This window comes from Ixodes scapularis, unplaced genomic scaffold (assembly GCF_016920785.2).
Source record: "Ixodes scapularis isolate PalLabHiFi unplaced genomic scaffold, ASM1692078v2 PGA_scaffold8__174_contigs__length_109621045, whole genome shotgun sequence".
In the NCBI taxonomy this organism is placed as follows: domain Eukaryota; kingdom Metazoa; phylum Arthropoda; class Arachnida; order Ixodida; family Ixodidae; genus Ixodes; species Ixodes scapularis.
In genome coordinates, this window is record NW_024609883.1 from 107,093,021 (window position 1) to 107,118,510 (window position 25,490).

The 25,490-nt window shown below is 46.4% G+C and overlaps 3 protein-coding genes across 3 annotated transcripts; 1 reads left to right on the top strand and 2 right to left on the bottom strand.

Moving 5' to 3' along the window:
- The first annotated feature begins 1,075 nt into the window (after nucleotides 1–1,075).
- Nucleotides 1,076–1,947, top strand: LOC8033905 (COMM domain-containing protein 7). Its single transcript, XM_002406689.5, has one exon. It carries the CDS (start codon nucleotides 1,084–1,086, stop codon nucleotides 1,756–1,758), a length of 675 nt encoding a protein of 224 aa, XP_002406733.4. The 5' UTR covers nucleotides 1,076–1,083; the 3' UTR covers nucleotides 1,759–1,947.
- Nucleotides 1,948–4,523: 2,576 nt separating this feature from the next.
- On the bottom strand, nucleotides 4,524–5,351 carry LOC121832850. The gene has a single exon (XM_042286859.1). The coding sequence runs from the start codon at nucleotides 5,349–5,351 to the stop codon at nucleotides 4,827–4,829; it is 525 nt and encodes a 174-aa protein (XP_042142793.1). The 3' UTR covers nucleotides 4,524–4,826.
- LOC8033908 (peptidyl-prolyl cis-trans isomerase FKBP1A) lies at nucleotides 4,524–25,281 on the bottom strand. The gene is made up of 5 exons (XM_040499068.2): nucleotides 24,988–25,281; nucleotides 19,603–19,650; nucleotides 10,488–10,600; nucleotides 7,399–7,472; nucleotides 4,524–6,301 (listed from the first exon to the last, which is right to left on the bottom strand). Exons 1-5 carry the CDS (start codon nucleotides 25,022–25,024, stop codon nucleotides 6,247–6,249), a joined length of 327 nt encoding a protein of 108 aa, XP_040355002.1. The 5' UTR covers nucleotides 25,025–25,281; the 3' UTR covers nucleotides 4,524–6,246.
- Between the last annotated feature and the right edge of the window lie 209 nt (nucleotides 25,282–25,490).

Below are 25,490 nucleotides of genomic sequence, written 5' to 3' on the forward strand. Positions count from 1 at the left end.
AAACAAATAGACGTTGAGTCGTAAAAACACGAGGCTTTGCACGTTAATCTAGCTTTTCTTTTTCTGTTTCGTCAAAATTAAATAGAGATTTTTTTTTTTTTTTTTTTTTTTATTTTTGCCACTTGAAAATAAAAGTGGATTGTATAAATGATAAAAATCTATATAGTTACTCGTTTCACGGCGGAAATAGTGCCTATTGCCAAAACAACGCAGAAGATACATTCCCAATTTAGCAGTTCAAACCGGTTCGAGCCGTTATCTTTTCTCCCTGGAACTGACCCGGAACTGAACCGAAAGCCGTGAACCCGAACTGAACCAATAAAAATTTCGGTTTGACACTCTGCCCCTGTGGAAAAGCAAGTCAAAGAAGCCGAGAGAGAAATGTGGGAGGAAGCAATGCAGGGGAAAAGAAAACAGGAAATGAGGAAGGAACATTGGTATTATAATTCACGGGGGAGCTCGTTGTTACTTGAGGCGGCGGTGTAGCGTTTGCCAAGAAGACGACGAGACAGACAACAATAGAACTTGTGGTGTTTAGGTTCTCGGGGCTTGCTCCCACCCTCCAGGAGGGTCCGACGGATTTAGCCGCCACGCTGGGGTTTGCAGACGGGAATAGATGAAAAGCCCATTTTAATAAGAAGAGATTCGAAGACCGGTGGGAATTTATCGAGGGAGAATCAAATGACGTACAACAAACAAACACAGATAGGGACAGGCGGTACGGAGGAAAATTGGGTTTCCCTCCAGCGTGACTCCGGCCCAAAGTCTCAAATCTATCTCCCAGTGGGCCTGGGACCTGGTGCTGGGGTAACGCCAAGGTTTGACCAAAAGAAAATTAAAAATATATGTATATAAAAAATAATATATATATATATATATATATATATTTTTTTTTTTTTTTTTTTTTTTTTTTTTTTTTTTTTGCGTGATAGTGGTATTTTACTCTGCCTGGTGAATGTAGAGGGCAGAAAGAGGAATGATACTTTTGGTTTTTGATTTCTAGGCTAGGTGGCGCAAGCTACCGCACAGCCGTTAGCATTCATTCACCTAGAATCTATCAGAATATCCCATACTCCGGACCGCATGCAAACCAGCGCAAACGGACGAAAACGGTATGCCTCGTCCGGAAACACTGCGCGGACAGGGGCGTTAACAAACAAGATGGAAGCGCGCAGCGCGAGGATCCTTGGCGGCCGTCCGCTGGAGCCCGTTCTCGCCGACATGCGAGTGCTGAACAAGCTCAGCGACGACCAGTTCGCCGAGTTAACAGACCTGGCCCTCCGCTTCCTCGTCAGCAAGGACTGGGCCGCGCTCGCCGAAGCCGTGGACGCTTTCGCGGCGCGCCACGGCGCCAACGCCGCCCTGCTGCGTCCCTGCTCCAAGTCCCTGGTCCTGCTGGCGGCCGAAGCGCTTCGTCAGAACCTCGGCTCTGCCCAGGTACGGCGCGACTTGGGCTCCCTGTCCCTGGACGCCGCCAAAGCAGCGACACTCGCCGAGCGTTGGGCGGCCGCGTACTCGTCCCGCGGAGCGCGCCCGAACCAGCTGCTGGACGCCCAGTGGAAATTCGGACTCACCGTGGCGAGTTCGGAGCACGAGCTCAAGAGCAGCTTCGTGCAGCTGAAGCTGTGCATCGAAGATCGCAGCGCCGGAGACGCGCCGAGGGACGTTCACGTCGAAATGAGTCTGCCGCAATTCTACTCGCTCTGCCACGAAATGGAGCAAGCCAAGCGGACGCTGCAGAGCTTGCACGGGTCCTAGGTCGCCTCGCGCGCCGCCCAAAGAGTACGTTGAGTACGTGGTACTCGTGTCACGCGGAGTCGTCGGTTTCCGGGGAGGTGCCCACTGCCTTGTCATCTAAGGAATAGGCGCCGTTCTTTTATACCTTCGAAAATGCTGTCTAAGCAAGCACCAGAGACCTCGAATAAAGACCCGTGTTTCGTTCCAATAGCTCAGTCTTTCTAAGCATGTATACTTACTATCCAATCACACGAACCTGACCACGGAGTATACTTACACAGGCCGTTTCGATCCAGGGCTTGCAGTGCCTCGAATGGTAGTATGTTGCTCTTTATTTACTAGCAGAAAATGGAACGGCCGTTCTCCAAAATAACACGGCATAAGTAATCTTCATGGTATACCTTGCCAACTACTGAATAGCCAGCCGTTTAATAATCTCTCAAAATACCACCTGGAAATGTCAAACAGGTCCATAACATAGTGTTTCCAGTAAATGTGTTGTTCTGTTTTACCATCCAGAAGTTTTTCTTTAAAATGCCCAGAGGCAGCATGCATAGATTTATATGGCACTTTGGTGGCCCTATGGATATGTTAGCAATTTCATATTCAAGCAAACATGCCCACAACCTGACAAAGGCATATTGCGGTGTAGGCACAGTTAATCTTTTGACACCCTAGCAACAGGTTTCCGCCGATATCACTACTGCAAAGTGTTATGCACCATCCATGTCTATTAGCTCTTGGGATGTTTTTGTTGATTATATGAATACATACTGCTGCCATGTCTCGACCGAAGACATTTTCGATGCCTCCAATAGATGCAGGTTACTGGGATATACAATGCCACCAGCTACCCGTTCCTGCTCCGAGCCTACTGCTTTCCCATAGGGAATTCTTGGAGTCCACTCGGAGCAGTGGGCAATCAGGCAAGACTTTCTTTGTGCAGCAACATATGCCACCAACATCTTGGCACGTCTCCAGCCTTTAATGCGTTCATGTCAATGTTGCCCCAGGAGGCGGTTACTAATGCTGTCCCTTGAAAAGCTGTAGAGCTCGACGTAAACCCTAAGACTGCCGGTAAGACCGACAAAAACACAGATTATAAACCAGACAAAACACTAAAAGGTTAACCATTTCGTTGTTTACCCTGAGACTGGGGGTTTTTTTTCACTAAAAGGTTGAGTTTTAGTGAAATCTAGGCAAAATCTTGAGGTAGTGGCACCACGCAACCAAAGCATCAGTTGCCATGTATACGCTGCTTCATGCCAGGGAGTAAATGCCAAATTCACACAGTCTCATGCTGCTAACATGTGCTGAATGTGTCTTTTAACCACCATCTGACATCTTTAGCACATTAACTTCTGGATGTCACACTGCAGCTTTCCTTCAGCATGACATGCAATCACTGTTGCTGCACTGCCACTTCATTTTTTCCCGCGTCGAGTGGCGAAATATTTTTTTTCCCCTACAAAAACAATTTAGTGACAAAAGTCATATGTAAGATATGCAGGATGACAGATGTCTTTAAGTACAGCAACAGCTCAGATATGTTCTTGTTATGCAAAATTTTCATCACATAAATTACAAAATGTAGAAGTTGATGTTCGGCAAACTAGCCCCCCTTCTTCCTTTTCCATACTCCACATATGTAGCTGAATGAACCAGGGGAACTAAATGAAGGCAAGCAGACCACCAACTAAAGTCGCCTGCTCGCTTTCGTGATGTGGAAGGAACGGCACCTACTATGCAATCCATGATCTACTGCACTAACCGAAGACTTACGTGTGTAGCTAGTGGCGAGGAAGCTCTTGAACCGGCAGCACGCACATAGCCTTGGTGGATTGGATTAGCTCTTAAAAACATCAGAATATCTGTGACTAAACGACACCTCCTTTTGTTCAATGTAGATGAGAAAACTATGAAATTTCAGTTTAGTGTTTGACTAAAAAATATTTCCCATGTTTTAGGATGTGTATAAATTCTGCGTTCCCTTTTTCCCTAGCTGTCAGGCTTTTCCCCACAATATGGACAATTTCCCACGATTCGGCAACACTGCATGCAATGCAGCTCAGCATCTAAAACTCTAAAGACTCAGGCAAGCTTCGAGCTGTTTGCCAGCTTACCATTGTCCAAACCATCGACACAGACTTGTGGGACAAGGGTGTTGACGACACCAGGCACGCGTCGAAAGACCCGCGAAACTACCTGTACCTGCATTCACCTCAAGAACTGTAGTAAAATAAGTCTGGCTCCTCGCAGAACGTTACTAATTTTCACATTTCTGTGTTTAATTAAGATATAGGTAAGTGCACCTATGATTAGTTTCATGTTATTTTACCAGGACATACATGTTTCAAATGCTAAAAGCACTGCTTTTCCTTCGACAACCAAAACTTGTAAGAACTACTTCGTGCAGTGCATAAAAGTGCGCAAAAGTTACTTTTTTCTTGGTGCGATAACGAGCATGCTCAGCTCTACTGCCCTCTTTTTGCAAAATTCGTCATCAGAAAAATATTCATTAACTCGGTCAAATTCACAGCCTGCAAAAATGAAGTCACCCACAGGATCCAAACCTCTCTGAAGTCAACTGACAAAACAAAATAAGTATTTTTCTACATCTGCAATAGCTCAAATGTTTGAACCAGCCTTAGAAACCAAACAGTTTTATCGCCGAGAATGGTTGTGGTAAACGAGTGTACAACAGCAGGGCATCGACGTAACTACCTTCGATCCGTCAAACAGACTTTCTTACCGCACCAAGGAAAGGGAACAACAAGCACGCGGAATATCATGGAAACAGCTCTATTTCTGGCCCACAGGTTACACACACACAATCACATAGGCAGGGGTGGAAAAAAAAAGGGGGAAATGGGGTGGCACACCAGATCTGCTGCATAGTGGTTTTGGGGGGGACCCCACCAAGTGTGGCCGGTGCCCAAAGGACCACCAGACCCTTCCTCCCGCCACTGCCTTTGCAGCGGGCGGCAGTCGCTTCACCGCCGGTTGGGCTTCGCTCGGATGCAGACGACACGGGCCGTCCGGACACCGTGCATGCTTGGCGGTGGCTACGGCCGGCCCAGTCAAAGTGGCTAGAGTTCCTTCGAACGCGGCGTGTGCAACCGCAATCCTTGGCCTGTCTGTCGACAGCTGTCCAGAAACACGCTTATTTGTTGGTGAGCCCCTTCTCCCATTTCATAGAATTCTGGCTTGTGCACAAGAGGGAAATGCAGAAGAACCTGTTTGGGTTGGTTGGTCGTACTGTTACGGCCTTGAGTCAGTCTAAACTTCAGACGGCGTTCGGTAATGTTAAAATTAGTACAGCAATTCGGATGCTTTGTCTGGATGTTCGTACGGCGCCCACGATACTTTGATTGGAGCCCAATGTTCTGCATCCCCTTAGCTCGCAGCAGCACACCATAGACCAACAAGGAAAACATACTGCCCAAAATGTGATGGTTACTGCCAATGTTGAGAGGTGGGCACTGGTCTAAGCTGAATCCCACGATAAACAGAGATAAACCGACCCGAGATTTTTCCTCTGAACGGCGGCAGGTTGCTCGCATAAAAGGTGTGGGCCAAATCTTGCTGCAGAAAAAGGTGCAGAATGGATGCATGCTAGAAAATTACTCATAACTATCGGCGATATATTTTAGGGGTGCCTCTTCCCTTGCAAGTTCGAGACATTAAAATGCTTGCCTTTTTGCAAAAAGGAACAATAAAAATAATTGTACTTTCTAGAGCAAATGGTAGAAGTCCCTGGTGCTGGGGAAAAGTTTGAGCACTCCACTGACTGGATGCTTTTTCAGAAAGTGGTAGTGGTGGTGGTGGTGCTGATGGTGGTGCTGGTGATGACGTCTCCAAGTTTCAGTTTCCGAAGAGAAAGCAAGTAGAGAGTATGGACTTCCTTTTTTTCTTTTCTCTCTACCCTTTCGAAAATGACTGAATCAAACTTTCCCCAAAAAGTCCAGTCACACGATTAAAAATTTCAGTTTCCAATGCGCAAAAACGCAGTCAAAGTTATTCACATGACTAACATATACATAAAATTCCAATTCGTGTCTGCCACCGACGGCCAGATTGACGGGTTCTGAACCGCCGGCACTAGGAAATGCTCCAAAACACCAGGAAACGCCACCACCACAACCGCGTTGGCATCCGAACGGTGCCCCGAAGTGCCAGGTCATCACGAAACACAACCTTCAGATCCAAGAGGTGCAACGACGAACAAGCCCGCGAACGGAACGCCAAAAGCCGCAGCCGGACCGTCTGCGCACCTCAGCAGCAGACGCCCTCCCAATCGCGTCCCCGCTGCTGCATCCTGCCCGGCCTTCGAGCCGCACTCGGAGGCCGGACTAGTCCGGACGTCGTTCCTTCGAGGCCGGAGCGGCTGCACTCGAGTCGCCTTCCGGCGAGCTGAAAGGTGTGGTGGTCTCTGGGGCACAGTTCCGTCCGGCGGGGCACACGCACGCACACCGACCTCGGGGAGGCGGGGCTTGTCGGGATGGCCGCCTACTCCAGCGTGATTAGCTCCACGTCGAAGGTCAGCGTCGCATTCGGGGGGATGGTGGCTCTCCGTCAAGGTCACGCACTCGCCACGAGCAGAATCGAGAAGGGGTTGCGACAGTTTTCCAATCGCATTTATACTGTAGGTTAACGAACCGACCGTGCACCACTATACTCTGTTCCAGCATAACATGGCAAAAAGAATGTTTCAGCCGCTGCCAATCAATAAAAGAGAGAAGCATGCAACAGCTCTCCTTGCGAAAGAGCTGTCACTTCCTCAAAATGAAGGAGTGTACGCCGATGGCACGTAGTCCCATGTCTTGCACCAAAGTTCCGATTGGCTCACTAAGGACGTGGCTTTTGCCGTTTGCAAAGTAATGGTGAAACAAAGTATAGTGGCCACCATGAAAATCAAAATGCCATTCAGTCAGTAAGAATGCACCTCATCACAATTTCTTCCTCATTTAAATAAAAAAACAGGATATATAGACTGGGTCCACATAACACCCGAGTGTCAAAGCAATGAATCAATTCACGTGCATGCGTCGCATCCATCGAGTGTTGCTTCGGTTTCACTTACCACTTTTCCCCGTGTATCGGGCCAAAAAAGGGCCAACCCTTATTCTCTTGGAAGTACTAAAGCCAGTTATAAAGCTCGCATCTGTCAATTCACGTAGGTGCTTTCAGTGATCCTACAGCTGCAGCTGTTTGTCAATTCATACTGCCAAGATATTTCTAGCAATCGGGTCGTCGGGGCCCCGCATATTCACAGTCAGTTGCTTTGTTTCGCCTGCACCGCCAGATTCGGTCATACACTCACGTTCCCGCCTAGATTCCGACTCCCCAATTAAGTGTGTCGCCCACTTCTTCCACGAACCTTCTCGCTTCTTTGTCTATCCATCCGGTTTGTACATTATGTTTCGTCGTGTCACTAAGATCGATGTTGAGACAGATGCGCTCGACAAGCCCGAAACAACCCGAAACAACGCAACACATTTGCCGGTTGATGCTAGCAAACCTGCTGCTACTCAGCACCAGCTAATGCACCACTCCTCCTCAGCCCGTCCACCGAGGGACCGTCAGACGCACACCACTTGGCAACAAGGACGCAATCTAAGGCCATGCAACGGACGTCGTGGTGAATGCTCAAAAGGATATATCCCCGGATGCCCCACTGCTCCGTAGGCGTAGTCTGGAGAGCAGATCACCTTTGCTCTCTGCCCAACGCTCATCTGCAGGGAACAAGTTACAAAGGTTGTTTCAGTACGGACCCTGGACCAGCTGGGAGAAGCAGAGTTTTGAGACCCTTTTGAAGCGCAATGCTGCGCTAAACCTCAATGTCGTGACTGCATTCGTTGCAATCTGACGGCTGTGGCACTTGTTAAAAAAAAAGTTTAGGTCCTCCACACAATGCGTGCCAAAAAGAAGAGTGCCGGGAAGTTTTCACATTTTCTGCGATAGGCGTGTTATAAAGGCACAAGGCTACTGATGACGTGTGGCAGCAAGCCTGTGACGAACCTCAGCAAAAACGGGACAACAGCAATACCTAGTGAAGAAAGGTAAAAAACACAGGCGAGCTGGTGAATGATATCCATAGTAACCCTGAGACGTAGGAAAAATAAAAAACACAGACAGTACAACAAAGTCTCTAACACAGCTTTTGTGTTAAGCTCTGTTAGCTTAAAGAAGCTGTGTTAGACTTTGTTGTACTGTACATTTTTTTCTTTTTCCTATGTCTGAGGGTTACTATGGATAACAGCAATACCATTTCCAAACTCTAGAAGTTTTGCCACGGTTGTCCAGTCGTTGGCCACCCTTGTCTCGGGGTTGCTGCCATGCACCGCTGCATTTTCGTGGTTTTCCGAAGCCCTGCCTCTGTTCCAACCGAGTTCTCTAAAACTTTCTCAGACCTTCCCTAGGTCAAGAGAGCTGCCTAACAATCCCCACTTGTACGAATTGCACCTTCCACACATCAAAAACATCTGAAAAGTTCCAGATATAATGGGTGATTTCATTGCAAATCGGGCCGGTTGAAATAGCACAATTCCTATTTTTTGCAAAGAAAAATATATGTTTTGGGGGCATTTTTAAAAGGAAAGAGGGCACAAACCATAAATTTCTTGTATTTTTGTTCTCGAGTTATGGAGTGTAGAAGACGCTGCGGCAGAAATTAGCGTTTTCCTTTGCCGTCGCAGGTTGTATGTTTGGCACCCTCCACTGCCATTATTTTTTTTTCTCTGCCTCCTCCAAACTTTTTTTCTAACATTTAGTATGTACTATGAGGACACTCTGGATAAAATACAAATTTTCAAGTTTTTCTTAAAAATTTTTTTTACAAAATGTGACTGGCTTTTCAGGTCGATTTTTTTTTTTTTTTGTCAACTTTGAGAGGTGCCTATTTTGGTTAAAGTTATGATAAATTATCTTTTTTAGATCTCCGGAGCCCAAGACAAGCTGATTATAGATATAATAATATCATTCAGATCTGCCAATTAGCCGTATCGCTATTGTCTTGTGAACAGTGTATAAAATAACAAAAGTTGCATTTTTAAAACTCATTTCTTCAAAAAACTTTTCTTATTTTTTAGTTTTTGCATTTTTTTTAGATACAATAGTAGACTGTTAGAAAATCTAATCTAGAAATGTCATATTTTGGCTGTATGTCCTCTATCTGAACCGCAATCTTGTGAAATCAGTGTTCCTTTGGGTAGACAACACGTGTCCTTACCAACCTTGGGCATCTCTGTGATTTCAAACATATATATTGTTCACAATGTAAAAAAAGTAACATAAAGTAGCTGAACTTTTGATATTCAATATGGTTTAGAGTTTGGTATAAGACAAAAACATATAAGCACACTATAAAACAGTAACAAGTGTACAAAAAACAGAAGGCCACGCAACATGCCAAGATTGTTTCTATATAATAATGTTCAAAATAAATGAGGGTGGATACTGATCGTCCAGAACATTACGAAGGAATTAGAAATTGTTATGCTATTCAAATCTCATACGTAAAACTTCTGAATATAGATGCTGGGTTCTGTTCACCTCAGATGGTGGAGATCACAGACGGTTGACTGCACAGTTCTTGCAGCTAAGTAAAATATGAAGACACACACACAGAACCAGTTTGAAAAAAAAAAGTCAATGGCACATTCTTTGATGGCAGTAAATTATTTGACTAGTTTAATCAGTTCCTCTAAAAGGCTGACATACTGTTGGCACTTTCCGTTTCTTCATCCTTCCCCTTTTCCAAAAACCGAGGTTGTGCACTGGTCTTCAACTTAATTACACCTCAAATGCAGCCTCTTTTTTTTTTTTTTTTTTTTTTTATAAAACTAGTTGGTGTAGGAAACGTGTCACCATCTAGTAAATTAATTTATAGTTGTGTAGCCACTACGAAGGTCTGAATGCTCTCTCCTTAGGTGCTCCACGCCCATAGTTTTCACTTCACCACCCAAAACATTTCCCCTAAGTACTGGTATAGAAACACTCCAAATGAGTCAGCAAAGCCAACGGCAAAGACAACGTGCCTAAAATTGGAAGATGACGCAACAAATCAAGCGCTCTGCACCCTCTTGTCTTCCTTGTCCCCGTTTTCCCGAGGTGATTTCATCTGATCAAACTCGCACTTGACTGCGATTATTTTTGGTGTCCTGGACCTTGTTAACTGGCAGTTAGATCATCAACGGCGTCTATTCCATAAACACGAGTCAACTACTGTCAGACACATTCGGTGGTTCTTAATGAACTTGACGCAGAGAATTCCAAACGACTATGGGGTGCCCTGGGAAAAAAGTTTTCATTGTTTTCTTCGTCACAAAATTAAACCACGCATTGCCGAACGCCCAGCCTCCGTCAAGATGTAGCACTAGTGGTCTGGACCAGGTACCAAAGTGTCGGAACTTGCCTTTATCCAATTAAAAAGTACTAAACAATTTTTAAAAATTCTCAATTAAAAATTTTTGAGAAAATGGCGGCCGACAGTGTCCGCGAATATGTGGAGTTTAATGGCCTAGGTTACTGGGAATGCGTCTGCTAGTACTACATTTCAATGGAGAGTGGGCACTTGGCAATGCATAGATTATTTCTGTGGTGGAAAAACACTGTAAACTGTTTTCCCAGACACCTGGTAGAAGAAACAAGCTGGCCGAGCATGGAGGCAGCCATATTGAACGAAACACTGTCACGATCGCCTGTAGGAGGGATGGAACTTAAAAGCCGAGACGGCTCGAGCCACTTGCCTGTGCGACTCCCTCGTCCCAGCCCCTGATCACCTCCCCCTTGCCGATGCGGAACTTGAAGGGCTTGCCCCGATCTCGAGACGAGTCGAACTGCTGCCCGTTGGCCAGCGTGCCTGCGGCAGGAGGGAACAGCGTCGGGGGTTCGCGTTTCAAAACGACGCTTGGAGCGCTTCGGAGAAGGGCTCGCAATACACAATTCTGCTAATTACCCAAGCACTAAAGAGTGTAGTCACAGATGCTGCGTTTAGAGAAAAACTAATGTTTATGTGCAATGACATATTTCTAAATATTCCTTCAATAAACAAAGATTACGAGAACTTCAGTCGAAGAAAATAATGTAGACCAATGGGCTAGATGGCTAAAAGTAATCAAATGATATCCAGCATGCCCAAAAAAGAGGCGAACTAGGGCCCCAGGCAGGATCTGGCCTGCAGGGTTGTTTCATTCATCCCACGGTCATCTCAATCTCGGAAAAACCTGTCTTAGTCCACGGCAGCCCGAACTCATCCTCTTGTTTTTTGTAAAGGCCAAAAGGGGCGCTGCATAGAATTCCTACATACTTGTACTTTTAATGATGTTGCCTTTCGGCTTCCTAGGCATCTCAATATACCACCCAAATTTTTTTCAATCCTTACAATGGCAGCTGATATTTTGCTCAGAGACCTGGGGGCTTATGTTTGGCAAATCTTTCGTTTCTCCTAAAAAGAAACGGAAGTGACGATATTGCGTCTGATTGGTTAGAGGCCCAAATGACGAAATTTCCCTATGAAAATGTGGGTGGAGATGGGTAAACCAAACGCGCCACCCCCACCGGAAGTGACAAAACATTGACATATCGTTTCCTTGCTGTTTCGTCTAAAACGGGAATGAGTCCATCTATGTCTCTTTCGGCATGAAACCGATTGACTTCGTCTCATTTTAGTAATGGGTGCCTTTTTGTACCGGGAATGAGGCTCGGTTGTGTTTATTAGTGTGTGTGACATGAATGAGGAATATTTTATGAGTATCTACCACTGGCAAGCAATGCTTCAAAATGGATTGTGCTACTGCGTCGTCGAGAGCGCAGTGGCGAGGCCAGCAAGGCTGCGACCGCAACGTTTGTGTCCTGCGGGACCGTGCTCGTTTTACCCTTTACCATTATGCGAACAAAGCAGTGTTGGTGTCGTGTTGTTACTGCAACGATTGTGAATTCTAGCGAAACCGGCGAAACACCCAGTGTTGCGTTCGTCTCGGTAATGCACGTCCTATGGCGTGTTGACACATCGACATCGCCGTGTATTCGAGTTCACACTCATGCTAACTTCTGCAAATCAGTTACCGACAATGCAGCGTTACGACCACGGTACATGTAATTCTTCTCAGTCTTTAGTGCTTTGTTTCTAACTGATTTAGCCGTGGCAGAAAACATATTGAAATCACGTTGTCCAACTTCCGTTGTTTTGCTGTAATAATAATTAAGGTTGTGTGGATATTTATACAGTGTGTAGTTGGTTATCCATTCCAAAGTTTAACGAGTCACTCAATGTAGATGAGCAATGTGGCCAATGCAGTGCAACCGATAGCCTGGGAACTTTAATGTGGACCACGCAGTTGCGATACACGACCGCACGCTGGTACGATGCTCATCCAAATCGAAACGAGCAGGGTGAGGATTGAACCCAGGATCCTGGGTACTGCAGTGCGAGCTTTCGCTTCACGTGCTCCGAGCTGGTGTGCGCTAGCCAACTCGGCTACCGATCCCCCTTGTTTTGCTGTACTCCTAATAATAACAGTAATAATACCTATGTCTGCTTGACATGTATGTATGCGAGAGCGAACATGGCTTGTTCACAGATATGCATAAAGAATGAGTCCACCCCCACATCTGGGATGCATCCGAATGGTTTTATGACGTGCTACGGGTGGTGCTTTAACCGTACCTTCTAACTTTCGGTTAAATCCTGAAAATTGGCAGCTGTGGAGTACATCATTTTAAGCTCAGTTCGTTGCAGTGAAATCTCGCCAACTCTTACAATCGCAATGCACGCTTGCTAGATATACCCCAATTTTAGGGCCTCCACAGTGCTCTACATTATTTCACTCATGTTCTCAATCCTTGCAGCATGCCAGCAACATCGAGAATATATGTCTGGTAGAAGTTCTAGATGGGACAGTATTGTCAGACAGTGAATGTAGCATGAAAACTATCCGTGAACATGATGGTCCCTGCTCAGGGTTTCAGCATAAACTAGCTACACAGCATTGTCTGATGAGTCTTCCAATTAATTTTGGAGGTTATGACAGTGATGCCCCTTGTTGGAATCCGTCCCAAGCCTCGGACCGGTGTCATGCAAAGGATCTTGCTGTTGGCGTGTCACATTCCCCAAAGTCTGCAGCCCCCGCCATTCTGAAATGTCAGTTCCCAGATGCGTGCAGTCATCCAAGCTTGTCGGACTGGCACTTGCCGCCTGATGAGTTTACCAAAAGCGCATGCACTTTGACAGATGGCTGTGGTGTAGCAGTGGCGACAGCACCAGCCAGTAGAGCTGCCGTCTGTTACGCCTAAAATAAATGATAGTATACCAATGCTGGATATTGTTTTATTACAAAGTGGTTGTTAATTTTTTTTGCTTTGCTCTCAAGTAGCCCGCCGCTCCAAGGATCAGGTGAAGGTTCCTTGGCTTCACTCCTATCACATAGTGGAGCACACAAGTTCATCAAATCAGTGCACTTTGAGGTGAATAGCCTGAAGAGATTGCTGGCCCAATGGGGTTTGAAGCTCCGGATGGCCCACAGATTATGACCACCAACTGGAGCTTGAATATCTGGCTGATCACTGGAACCTTTTAGGTCTTCTTGTGACGTCCAGGCAATCAGGCAGGTTGAAATAACTGTAAGACATTAGAATTATTGACTTACACAGTATAAACAAATTAAACTTGTTTGATTATGCTTCAAGTAATGGATGTGATCATGTGTACATCCTTGATGGAGTAGTCAACATGGTATACCAAGACTGAACGGAGCTTCACACAGCTCATACTAGCAAACCTAATGTACTGTAATTTGTTTTTATATGAGGTGACTCAAATGTTTTTGGAGATTGTAGCGATGTCATTAACCCTTTGGCGGCCGTCGCCATACATGCACAGTGGTGATTACATATTTGAAAGTGCCTGCCTAAACGCGAAACTGCGGACACTGCAGGAGGTGTTGCTATTTGTTTTGTCTTTGGTGAACTATAAACATTATATACATACATTGTTTCACATTGCTCGACTATTTATAGTTTTCAAATTAGACGTGATGCTCACTTCTCATACGTGATGTTCACTTCTCATACTGGCTGCTCTGGCACTAGTGCCCATGGGAGGGAGCACAGGCACCTTTGATTCAGGCTTCCAACACTTTTCGGTTTTAAATTGAAAGGATGGGATGTCATCATCCGCCGAGGGAGTTGTGCAAAGTACCTCCGGCTAGGTATCTGAAGCAGCTGGAATGTTGCGGAAGAGGATGCGCTAAAATAAAAATGAATGGAAGAAAGACTAACAATAATAATCTCTGGAGAGAAGGAACAAGGACGACAAAATACAAACACAAATCTCCAAACACAGCTAGGTGACTGGTGCACGACTGAAAAACCCTGCCTGGTCCTGGTATCGAACCAGGGACCTCTCCATTTCCAGTGAAGCGCTCTACAGACTGAGCTAACCAGGAATTTGATACCAGGACCAGGCGGATTTTTTCAGACGTGCACCAGACACCCAGCGGTGTTTGGAGATTTGTGCTTGTCCTTCGTACCCTTGTTCCCCTTTTCCAGGGATTATTATTGTTATTCTTGTACAGCTCGCCTCAACCTTTGCATCACTTTCATTACCATTGAAAAAAAGGTGACAACCTTTTTTCTTCAATGTTTTCATTTAGTGCTTCTAAACCTAAACAGCCTGCAAGCACTGTACTTAAAATGGCCTGTGCATTGACCCTTTCCTTATGCTATTCCTTTGCAAACAAAACCGGACCACTGGGAATCGTTTTTTGGGAAAAACCAAAACTCACAATGCTTTCGTGAACAGTTTCTGGAAGGCACAATGCCCATAGTTTGTGCATAAGGCGCATGCTTTGCGAAGTGGCAAACACGGCTGTAGGACCGTTTTTCAAACAACAATCCGTCGCACGTCAGCTGGTAGCAGGGCCATTCGTCAGACCAGTAACAGTTTGTCCAGTTTTTTTGTTTTTTTTAGCATTTCTGATGTTCATTGAACATACCGTAGAATACCGTGCATGCGCCCATTACCAAATTTCTAAGATCTGAGAAAATATGCACATTACATTTATATGTCAAATTGATGACCGGACAAGCGCTTATCCCCCATTTTTTTGCGATTATCTCCAAAATTTGAGTGGGCGCTTGCCCGGTATTTTACGGTATGTTCAATGAACATCAGAAATGCTAAAAAGAAAAGTAGTAGAATTACTAGCGAACCCCTTCCTTGATTTAATTTTTTTGTCTCGGCACAAGAAATTAGACTTTTACAAATTTCTAAAAGATACTGCCTATTGTAGAATACCGTGCATCTGCCCATCCCACACTAAGTGCCCATTCCTAAATTTGCAAGATCTGAGAAAATATGCACAGTACATTTGTACGTAAAATTGATGACCGGACAAGCGCCCATCCCCCATTTTTCCGCAATGTCAATTATGAGTGGGCGCTTGCCTGGCATTTAAAGGGGTGCTCCACCGATTTTTTGAGCTACCTCAACTAACTATATTTTCTGACTCCCCGGCCTTTACTCTCTTCGGTATGCTACTTAGAATCGCGAAATTAATATTAGTTATTGCGAAATCGGCAAATGAAAATGATGCAAAAGCCAACATTCAAATATACGCGCGCTTTTCAGGGCCGTGACGTCAGTGGCAGGCAGGCTTGCCAGTCGAGCAAGCAGCCAAAAAATAGAATATGCCAATCATTTGTTCCGTGCGGGAGCACGGGTACTGCAGCGAGCTTCCCAAGCATTCATTTGACACTATGAAACTGCTTCGAATCAGTTTAAAACAAAATCCACAGCCCAAAGAGTGAACCCCTGCCTTCCACTGACGTCACTTTTTCATTGTTGCCAGTAGAGACTTCGAGATTGAAAAACACGGCGAGGACCAAAACTGTAATTTCAATAACTTCGCGAAAAAACAATATTTGGACCTAATATTTGGGATACTATTTTCGCGGTGTTTGTTGGTTAGTTTAGCAAAATTTCAAGCAAATCGGAGACAATGAAAAAATCGGTGGAGTAGCCCTTTAACGGTACTTATTCTTGTCCACCACAATCTTGGCACCTCAGTCACTAATGAAAAAAATGGATGGCAAATTGCTAGGCACTTGTGGGATGTTACGTGAAACATTTCAGTCGTGCATCTAAGCCTGCATCTGTCCCACATGCACAGTCTGTGTCGGTGTCGCGCACGTAGACGAGTTATACCCCTGTCAGACGGGCACCTTGAATGTCATTTACGCTAAAGGCCTTTAGGATTTTCAAATGACATTTAAGTCGTGTCGTGTCAGACGGGCAACTCAAATGTCATTTAGGTGATGTCAATCACGATAGCGGTCTGTTGTTAACCCGGCAAACTAGTGTTTATTTTATTGTTTCCTAAGTAAATAAAATGTAATGAATTCTTAGAACATAGAATTCAAACGCGAGGATGAAAACTAAGTACACGTTTTGACGGAGACAAGGTGTTTTGTGGCAACGACACGACGTCAGCAATCCCAAGTAATCCGTAGCCGTAGCCGTTCCGCCGCTTGGCTTGTCTGCTTTCGGAACTCCGTGCATCTTGCTCGCGTTGTTCCTCGCACTCTTTCGTTCTTTGCCGGATTCGTATACCCCGTTAACGTTTACGTCTGCGATTGATTCAAGCGAAGACCGTGACCCTGTAGCGATGGAGCCTGCTGACGACAATATGGATCCGGAACTGCCGGAACGTAGGATCGCGTTCCTGACGCGCAACTGAGACCGCAAGTATATAACAAATATATCGCAAAAGGTGTGCGAGATATACACGTTATAAGCATTTTTTTTTTCTAAAAATAATTGCTACAAGCATTGTTTTCAATTGTATTTATATTATATATAATGTTTTATTTCAATTCGCGGAACTTGTGCTGACCGCTGTTGGCGAGACTACACATTTACGAGCCGTAAATGAGTTTGGGAGAACTCAGTTGAGCTCGAATGTCATTTAAGTCAAATGTCATTTGAGTTGCCGTGTGACACTGCCTAAATGACATTTACACTGAATGTCATTTGGGGTAAATGTCATTTGAGGTGCCCGTCTGACAGGGGTATTACATTCTTTTTGTGTAGCACATATGCCACATCTGTGTCATGCATGCACAGTCTGTGTCGCGCACGTGGATGTGCTACGTTCTCTTTGTGTCGCTGTGGATGATACATTCTCTCCGCGTTGCTGCGGCTTTGTGTGGATGGCGGTGTATGAAAATCCACCACAAAGTAGCATCTCTCCGCCTCTTTCCGTCTGGATGACTTCCATGGCAACTTCAAAGATAGATGCGTGAAACCAAACCTTGTATGGCAGTCTGCCGATTCATGAACAAGTCATTGGAAGTCTCATTTCAAAATACCAAATACCCAAGTCAACGGTGCTGAAAAAACTGAAGGGTGTGGGACTTAAAGGGGTACTCCACCGGTTTTTTGAGCTACCTCAACTAACTATATTTTCTGACTCCCCGGCCTTTACTCTCTCCGGTATGCTATTTAGAATCGCGAAATTCATAATAGTTATTGCAAAATGGGCAAATGAAAATGATGCAAAAACCAACATTCAAATATACGCGCGCTTTTCAGGACCGTGACGTCAGTGACAGGCAGGCTTGCCAGTCGAGCAAGCAGCCAAAAAATAGAATATGCCAATCATTTGTTCCGTGCTGGAGCGCGGGTACTGCAGCGAGCTTCCCAAGCATTCATTTGACACCATGAAACTGCCTCGAATCAGTTTAAAACAAAATCTACAGCCCAAAGAGTGAACCCCTGCCTTCCACTGACGTCACTTTTTCATTGTTGCCAGTAGAGACTTCGAGCTTGAAAAACACGGTGAGGACCAAAACTGTAAATTCAATAACTTCGCGAAAAAACAATATTTTGACCTAATATTTGGGATACTATTTTTGCGATGTTTGTGTGTTAGTTTAGCAAAATTTCAAGCAAATCGGAGACAATGAAAAAATCGGTGGAGTAGCCCTTTAAAAGGATACAATTAACAACTTTTTAAACAGAAGCTGAATAACAAAAGTGACCGAATGCTAAAAAAGCTAGCATACGGGCAACAAGATCTTCAAACATTATCTCCTGTTTTCCAACAAGTCCAAATGACGAATCCCCCTAAGATGAACTGCCCTATGTGACGAATTGCCCTGCTTTGAGTTGCCCTATTACGAATTGTCTTTCGACGAATGGCTCGTATCCTGGCAAAGGCATACTCGATGAACCGTGGAGGTTGCATGCTCAATTATAGAACTGTGAAGCCACAGCGACAGAGCTCGTACATCATACAAAAGACGATGTCTGCTGCAGACAGAATTGTGTGCCGACACGCCTCAAGCACGGCAGAAGCCATTCACATGTATGCATCGAACATGCCTGCAGAGGGTTGTCCCAATGTGACTTCCTACAAGGAAGGTCTCAGTGTCTGCACACTGCCTTTTGTGCAATGGATTCTCTCTGTGACCGCAACTTAAACGCTGTAAGAAAGCAGCTGCGAAACGCACTGGCGTGCGCCCACTTTTATCTAAGTTGTCTTCGTATCTCTCTCTGGCGCTCACGCACCTTGAAGAGCAAGAGGATAATGGTCGCAACTTTTGCTCACTTTTGAAGAAAAGCTTGCGCGAATGAGATTTTAAGCGAGCTCACCTGCCCACGCTATTGATTTTACAGATTGTACATTAGTGATGCTTGCGCTTGCTGCCTTACCTGAAAGGCAGCAGACCGTTTCACCAAGTGCCGTGCGGTCGCAGGCATATACTTTTTCTTTGTAGTTCCCTTTTTCCTGTAAGTGGAGACGTAGTTAACCTCCGGTCGCAAGATTTGAGGAGAGCAATCGCCTTACCTTTAGGCGCTTCGCCACATTCTTCTGGCAGCTGGAAGTGCGGCCCCAATAGTCGGCGAGTTCTTGATTAAGATCAGTGAAGAAGCTTTGACAGGTACGATGGAGTCGCAACAACAATATGTTACGTCCACGACTCCGCAGACGTGTTTTTGGCCGCGTTCTCACAGGCGTCTGTCATGTTCCGAAACAGCCGATACGGAGACTCACAACTGCGGAGTGTCCTTCGCAACAAGTTTAGCCCGATGTTTACCTACGACAATTATCACGTAACGAGGAACTTCTTTTGTCAGATGTTTATTTTAAAATAGAGGTGACGCGACTGTTGTGCTCGCACAAGATTGGCAGCCGTTGCTCCGCTAAACAGAGAAACAACACTTCTGGTTGCCGGAGAAACGGACACTCGTGCAGGGACCAGGTTTCGCATAGGTATGTCAGGGGGACAGCATAGCTCCTTCCACTCCGAAGGTTCGCTCTTGAAGACTCTCAAAAGAGTGACGGACGCCAATCTTGCAATGTCATCAAGGCGACTAAAAGAGGGCGGTTGTATGGTGCGTGCTGTAGTTTGGTTACGTCCCTCCTACCCCTACGTCACTTCTGTTTCTAGTTTGTCAGAAGTCGAACATAGCTATCCTGGGCTGGCTTTCCAGAAACAGTCTTAGCCAAGGCCGACTGAAAGAAAGCGTTCATTGTCAAAGCTAGCGCCCGGGCGGAGTGGCACATCAAGTCGAGTCTCGAGCGCTTACGCGTCTCAAGCTTGCCGGGATCTCTTTCACAGTCTTAGCTAAGACGCTATTTCTAGCAATACTGCCCTAGCTCCTCCAGTCCTGGAAAAGCAAGGCCACCTCGCCAAATGTCGCTGCGAGACCAACCAGCTTACTGTGGGAAATTATGCATGTAGCTACTCTCCTCCACGAGTGAAACAGGTAATGACCAAGTGTCCGTCAGAAGCCCCAAGGGAGCCTTGACGAGAGGCAGGGTGCGGCAGGCAAGGGAGAAGGCAGGCGGAGTGACCCACCTGTGTAGTGCACCACCACGGTCTGCCCCGTCTTGGGGAAGGTTTGTCCTGCAGGAGAGGAAGGCAACATCACTCTCAAGTCCTCCAAACCCAGTCAAGCACTACAACGAGCAAGCTTGAACACTTTTCTCTGGTGAATTCTGCATGCTTCCTACGTAGCGCCGAATGCCACGACTGCCATGTTGCCCTTACCTGTCACTGGTTTCAACAATAGTGTCTGCCACAAATAGACGACCCCAACAGTCTTCGATTCCGGCTTCAAAACAACGATTTGAAGATTAAAAGAACTTGCATCTCGTCATTTTTTTGTTGTTTATCGTGTCCCGAAGGATAGAGAAAACATCTCCTCCATTAAAAAATGTTGAGATTCCGCTGCATAATTACAAAGCAAAAGTCAAGCTTTTTCCCCCTCCTGCAGCCGCAAGTGGCAGCCGTGAAGGAACTACGGCAAAAAGATGTGACCTCGGTCGGCTCTAAGCTGCAGCATGACGCCCGCTAATGTCAGCAGAGAGAAGGAGAAGCGTCCTCCGAGAGAGCACACGGGAAGCTAGACGGCATCCCGAATTACGTCACTAGGAGGGGGACCGTGTGTGGCCCTGAAGACTGGGAGTGAGTTGAGGGGTGCCAGAAATGGCAATATTTATCTTTTTTTTACACAACAACTAGGACACGCAGGCAAAATCTGTTTTCTGTTCTTTACTTTAGAAGGGTCAGAGGGCAACTTCCACAAATGTCTGACCGAAGTCCGGAAATCATTGCACCCCCCCCCTTTAAGGGAAGCTGAAGCACTTCTCAAGAAATCCTAGTTAGGAGCGTGCTTTCCATAGATTTTTGTCTCGTGAAATCTGTTTTCACACTTAACTAACATAAAATACCGTGGAAGTGCCCACTTTGTTCGAGCACCCACTTTTAACATTTCCCAAACTTGGGGATTCTGGAAATTATACATTATGCGCCCGATTAGACCGGACAAGCGGCCATGCCAAGATTAACCCAGTTTTCAGTGAAAGTAAGGTGGGCACTCACGCAATATTATACGGTAGTTCAGAAGTAAATGGAAACAGCATTTATTTTGAAAAATATGAGCAGCGATTGCCACAGGGCACACAGAGCATATCTGCCACTTGTTATCTGTCCAAAGCACCGCAACGTCGTCGTCATCATCCTCAAACCAGCTTTGTGGCGAGCGAGGGTCATCAGACTTCGCCGATGACGTCACTTTTGCTAGTATTTCTCTCCATTTTCACAATCTCCTGCACTTGGCGTGCCGGGCGGGACTGCGTCAAAATTTCAATTGGAGATTACGGCACTCCTACTAAGATTGAAAGAAAACTTGGGACACAATTTTTAATGTGCCTACATTAAAATTTTGTTTTATTTATTTTTCAATCCAAGGACTTCTTCAGCTTCCCTTTAATATTTTGAAAATTTTTCAAGATAGCGTTTCTTTTAACGTTTCGCACATACAGTTTCACTGTCGGGAGTGCACTGGGCTTTCGGGATATCAGGGGCATAAAGAGGGAGTGGAGGGGAGGCTTATGGCGCTTCAACCCAACCCCCCCCCCCCTTAACAAATTCCTGGAACACACGCATCAGCAAGTCTGGGTAATCGCAACAACAACAGCGCAAGACAACAACACATACAGGACAGACATCCAAGCGACACACAGCACTGTGTGTGTCCTGTGCATGTAGAAGTCTTGCACTGTCCTTGTTACAATGCTTTACCAACTTGCCCAAGCTGCCATCCCCGCAAGTTTCGTGGGAGATCGGTTTCTTCTGATCAATCTTTGTAATTAGCATTCTTTGGATACAAAATTTGTGAAAATTCAGCCAGTGTCCAGTGCAAGCTTCTGAGCGAGCCAGACAAAGTACAAACATAAGAGGGGTGGGACCATCCAAAGTTCTCCACACAGACTTGATTATAGCCTGATCCCATGACTAGAGCGACAAACACCAATTTTTGTCCGGCGACACCACAAAGCTCCGTGCCACTGATGCTGTCCCACTGTAATGACCAACACCCACGACAAACGATCGACGAGTTCTTGTCTGTCGTTGGACTTGAAGCACAGCAAGCAGCCCCATCGAGGAACATCTCTCGGAGATGAACTTATCCTCCTCGCCCGCTTGCACCTTCGGTTGTTTTTCTTCCCACCCTTCTACCCTTCCTCCCGAGGGCCGCTCCACCACTTGACCTTCAGAGAAGTCCTTGGCAGCCACTGATTGTTCCCGCAGTTCCAGGTCCCTCAATTGCTCGTAGTGGTCGCAGGTGCGGCTTCCTTGCTGGCGGTCGTGTTGCGAAAGGGAATTTGCTGCGACTGGTTTTGCTCACGAAAACTTAGTGCGCGAGGTGGTGCTTCAAGACGCCGAGGTCTATGCCCCTGCATCAGGACGGATACATTCATGTTTAAGGACTAACCAAAGAAAGACCGCTCACCACGAAGTAGGACACGACGTTCCGCGGCAAGCCATTCCGTCAGACGTGATACTAGTCATCACGTTCTGTGATAATCGGGATGCTGTATTGTCCCCCAAAAAATGCCTCCCTCGATCATTTGAATATGAAGTTATAAACATTCTCAAAATCGGGGTGAAATTCTATGGCGCTCACCTAGAATGCCTCGAATGGCCCAAAAAAGGAATGATTCGGTAATTTTAGTTCGGAAGAAGTTTGCTGTCGATTGTCACGATTGTTTGCGGAAAGTCGCCAACGGCAAATGAAGACAAGCGAAAGCTTTAATCAAGAAATAAAGTAAATGTCTCCACTTTCAATAGGGAGTTGTAGTAGATTGTTTTTCTCCTCCGCTACGGTATCCCCGAAGAAAACTCCGCAGCTGCGCATGCGTGCCGGCAGCCTTCTCAGCATAGTTCAAGGTCTTGTGGCGAATTACGGAGCGCTATCCGGGTGCTTAGCGAACTGCAGGAACGGTCTACAACAATTCCCTAATGTGTTTGTTGGCACGTTTTGCAGCCAAAGAGCAAAACATGAAAACCGCGTCGCCAGACTCTCTTTGTCTGTGTACTTTTAAGTGTTTTGTTGACAACTCTAGTCCCACTAGAGAACAAGTTTCCTTGTCCCCGTGTTCTACATCATGTCCGCCAGTTGGGACGGCAGACCCTAGAGGTCGGCAGGGGCCGAGGTTTAGAAGCCCGGCCCTGCCCGGCCCGCTGTCTCGTGTGTCCGGACCCGCCCTCGGCCCGCTATCTATTTCCGACACCCGGCCCAGCCCGATGCTAATTTTCACGGGCCCGCTGAGGCCAGCTCTATTTAGGCGCAGTATGGATAGCCCACTAATTGCGCAGCATGGCAGCTCACTTGTTACTGCTACACATATGTTGATTACGGAACCAACAGTCAATGCTGTAAGCATCTTTTTTTTTTTTTTTTGCTGTTATTAGTCGGACATTATTTTCTGCGGCCAAACCCGCGCGGAAAGTACGGAAAAACAAAAATGACAAGTAGCAGTAAACAAAACCATGTGACAAAGTTGAAAGAGAATGGAAACGTTGCATGGAGTTTGAACAAAAGACAAAGTTCTAAATTTCCCACTCCCAATGTGTAGAACAAAAAAAAAAATACTTCGTCTTTTGCGGTGGTCTGCAAAAAATGCAAAAAAATTGTTTAGGAAAAGCACCCCTCGGGGTGCTTTTTCTGCGCGCACTCGTACGTACAGATGGTTTACGCCGGCAAGGGTGCGCATTGTGTAGGCGCGTGTGTGTGCGTGTTGGTGGTGAGAAACGATGGTACAATGGCGGCACCGCCGGTGACGAAGAAGTGGAACGCCGCCGCTAGTACTCTGGAAGAGTATTTGCTGCACACACACCGAACCGTAAAAAAAATATGCACGCACATACACATGCTTTCAGCATTCGGGTCTCCCCCACTGTGGTCCCTCTCCACCCCCCCCCCCCCCCCCCCCCCAAACACGCTTCCAAAAAACATTTCTGCTAAAAGAAAAAAAAAAAAATTAAATAATGGCCGGCTTGGCTTGCTTTGGCCCGCCTTGTAGAGTTTAATGCAAGGCCCGTACCCTGCCTGGGCCCTTCATGAATGGAACCATGAAGCCCGAGGCCGGCCCGTGGCCCGCGGGCTGGCCCATACCCGTGCAGATCTCTAGCAGACACCCACAAACAGGGTGTCTGTCGGTGTCGTCCGTTGCCCTGCGTTGCTGTCGTTTGTCGCTCTGGTGGGACACGACTATTAGTGAAGTATAGCAAAACCCAGAACTCCTGGATCTAAGTCATCCCGAAAATGTAAGATTCTGTGTACACAAAAATAGCCTTCACCACCAACCTTGGGGAGAGTGCTTGCCCGGTGGTGAATCAGTGGATTCAAAAGCAGGTTAATGCTGCAATTTGGGGCTGTTCCTTAGGGCCGGAACTATAAATAATTATCCTTTGTGTATGTGCTTGCAACCTATAATCGAAATTTGAATGACTGTTTTGTGCTTGTATATGCTTTGCCCCATACATCATCCCGTCAGCTCTCCGGCCACCACCAAAGAGGGGAAGGAGGAACTCCCCTCTCACCGGGACTTTTTTGTGTGTCCCACATCTGCTCAGACGTCGCTACTCTTCCTCTAGAAGATAAACCCTTCACTCAAATTCGTACAAAAGCAGCTTCCCCTCTTTCTTTTCCGTGATGCTGCGAAATCGATGATGTGCAATCATTGCAAAGCATCTATAGCCCTGGCCCAATACTTGCTAGTTAGGAGGTAAAGCAGTTATATAACACTTCCTACATTATCATGGAGCAGTGTTGTCGTGTGTCGCTCGACTGCTCAATGTGGAAGCAGTTTAGGAGAAAATGTGCATGCAGAAGATGCTTCCTGGAAGTATGACGTTGCGCAAAACGACCTGTAACAATTTCTGGCGTCGTGTACGGTCACCAAGTGCGAAAGCATGCGCCTAAACACGCGCACTCGTCGCACGCGCGCGCGCGAGTCAACCAACTTACAAAAAAGCGCGCTTGCTCCATCGACTGCAGTCTGATGCCAAGCTGCAGAAACGAAGCGCTGCACAGGTGAGGCCATCGCCGGCATTTTCCGCTTCAGCGATTCGCCCCACCCGCCCGCCCCACTTGGCATTCCTCGAAAACGCTCGCTCTACGAGGAAAAGTGGTAGGCGAGGCGCCGCAGCCTGTGGCACTGCTCGCACGCGCACGCAAGCCGCTTGCGAGTTCTGCGTCTCGCTGGCCCACCCCCAAAGCCGATCGAACTGCGGATAGGTTTAAATAAATAAATATATATAACAAGAGCCGGCACACTCATGATATTCCCAGCTCGAGGAGCTTCTTGGCATCGCACCGGCCCGTGCTGTGCGTGCCGCCGCGAGGGACAATGGCTGTCACGTCGGGTGTACACCTCTGCGTGTCACACTCACCATCTCCCGGTTTAATGGTCTGCACTTCCACTCCCATGTCGAGCGTGATGTCGCGAGCCTGCCTCGTCAACAAATCGCCAACGGCGGAACGTACTACGGATCGCACACCACCGTATTAGGCCTTTCCAGCGTCAGGGAAGGGAAGCGCCGCTTCCAGTGTTGTCCGACGCTGACTCCTCTGTCGGGTCGCAGAAATCCCTACGTTTGCCTCAATATCGTCAATATTCCCAGGAGGCGCCGGGTAAGTTCCCTACGCTTGTCCCCAGAGTCCCCAGGCTGCTGGTGCGCGCGCGCCGCGCGCACCAGAAACACAAGCATTCATTGCATTCATAAAAAATTTACGTCGCATTTTTTTTTAATTTCACTAAAATTAATTGCAGTTTGCTAGTTTTGATCAGAGGTCACCAAACTTACATGTTGATATAAGATTATTTGAATTAATATAGTTTAAAATTTTTTGGGTAATTTGCGATCGTAATTCATTGTTTTCACGTAAATTATAA

What these genes read in the sequence shown, in the direction of transcription:
- LOC121832850 (XM_042286859.1), bottom strand. Translation starts at nt 5,351, where the DNA reads ATGCATCCATTCTGCACCTTTTTCTGCAGCAAGATTTGGCCCACACCT.
- LOC8033905 (XM_002406689.5), top strand. Translation starts at nt 1,084, where the DNA reads ATGCAAACCAGCGCAAACGGACGAAAACGGTATGCCTCGTCCGGAAAC.
- LOC8033908 (XM_040499068.2), bottom strand. Translation starts at nt 25,024, where the DNA reads ATGGGAGTGGAAGTGCAGACCATTAAACCGGGAGATG. An exon ending in GACCATTAAACCGGGAGATG is followed by an intron (nt 19,651 to 24,987) that starts GTGAGTGTGACA and finishes CCTCTCCTGCAG; the next exon opens with GACAAACCTTCCCCAAGACG. An exon ending in CGTGGTGGTGCACTACACAG is followed by an intron (nt 10,601 to 19,602) that starts GTGGGTCACTCC and finishes CTCCTGCCGCAG; the next exon opens with GCACGCTGGCCAACGGGCAG.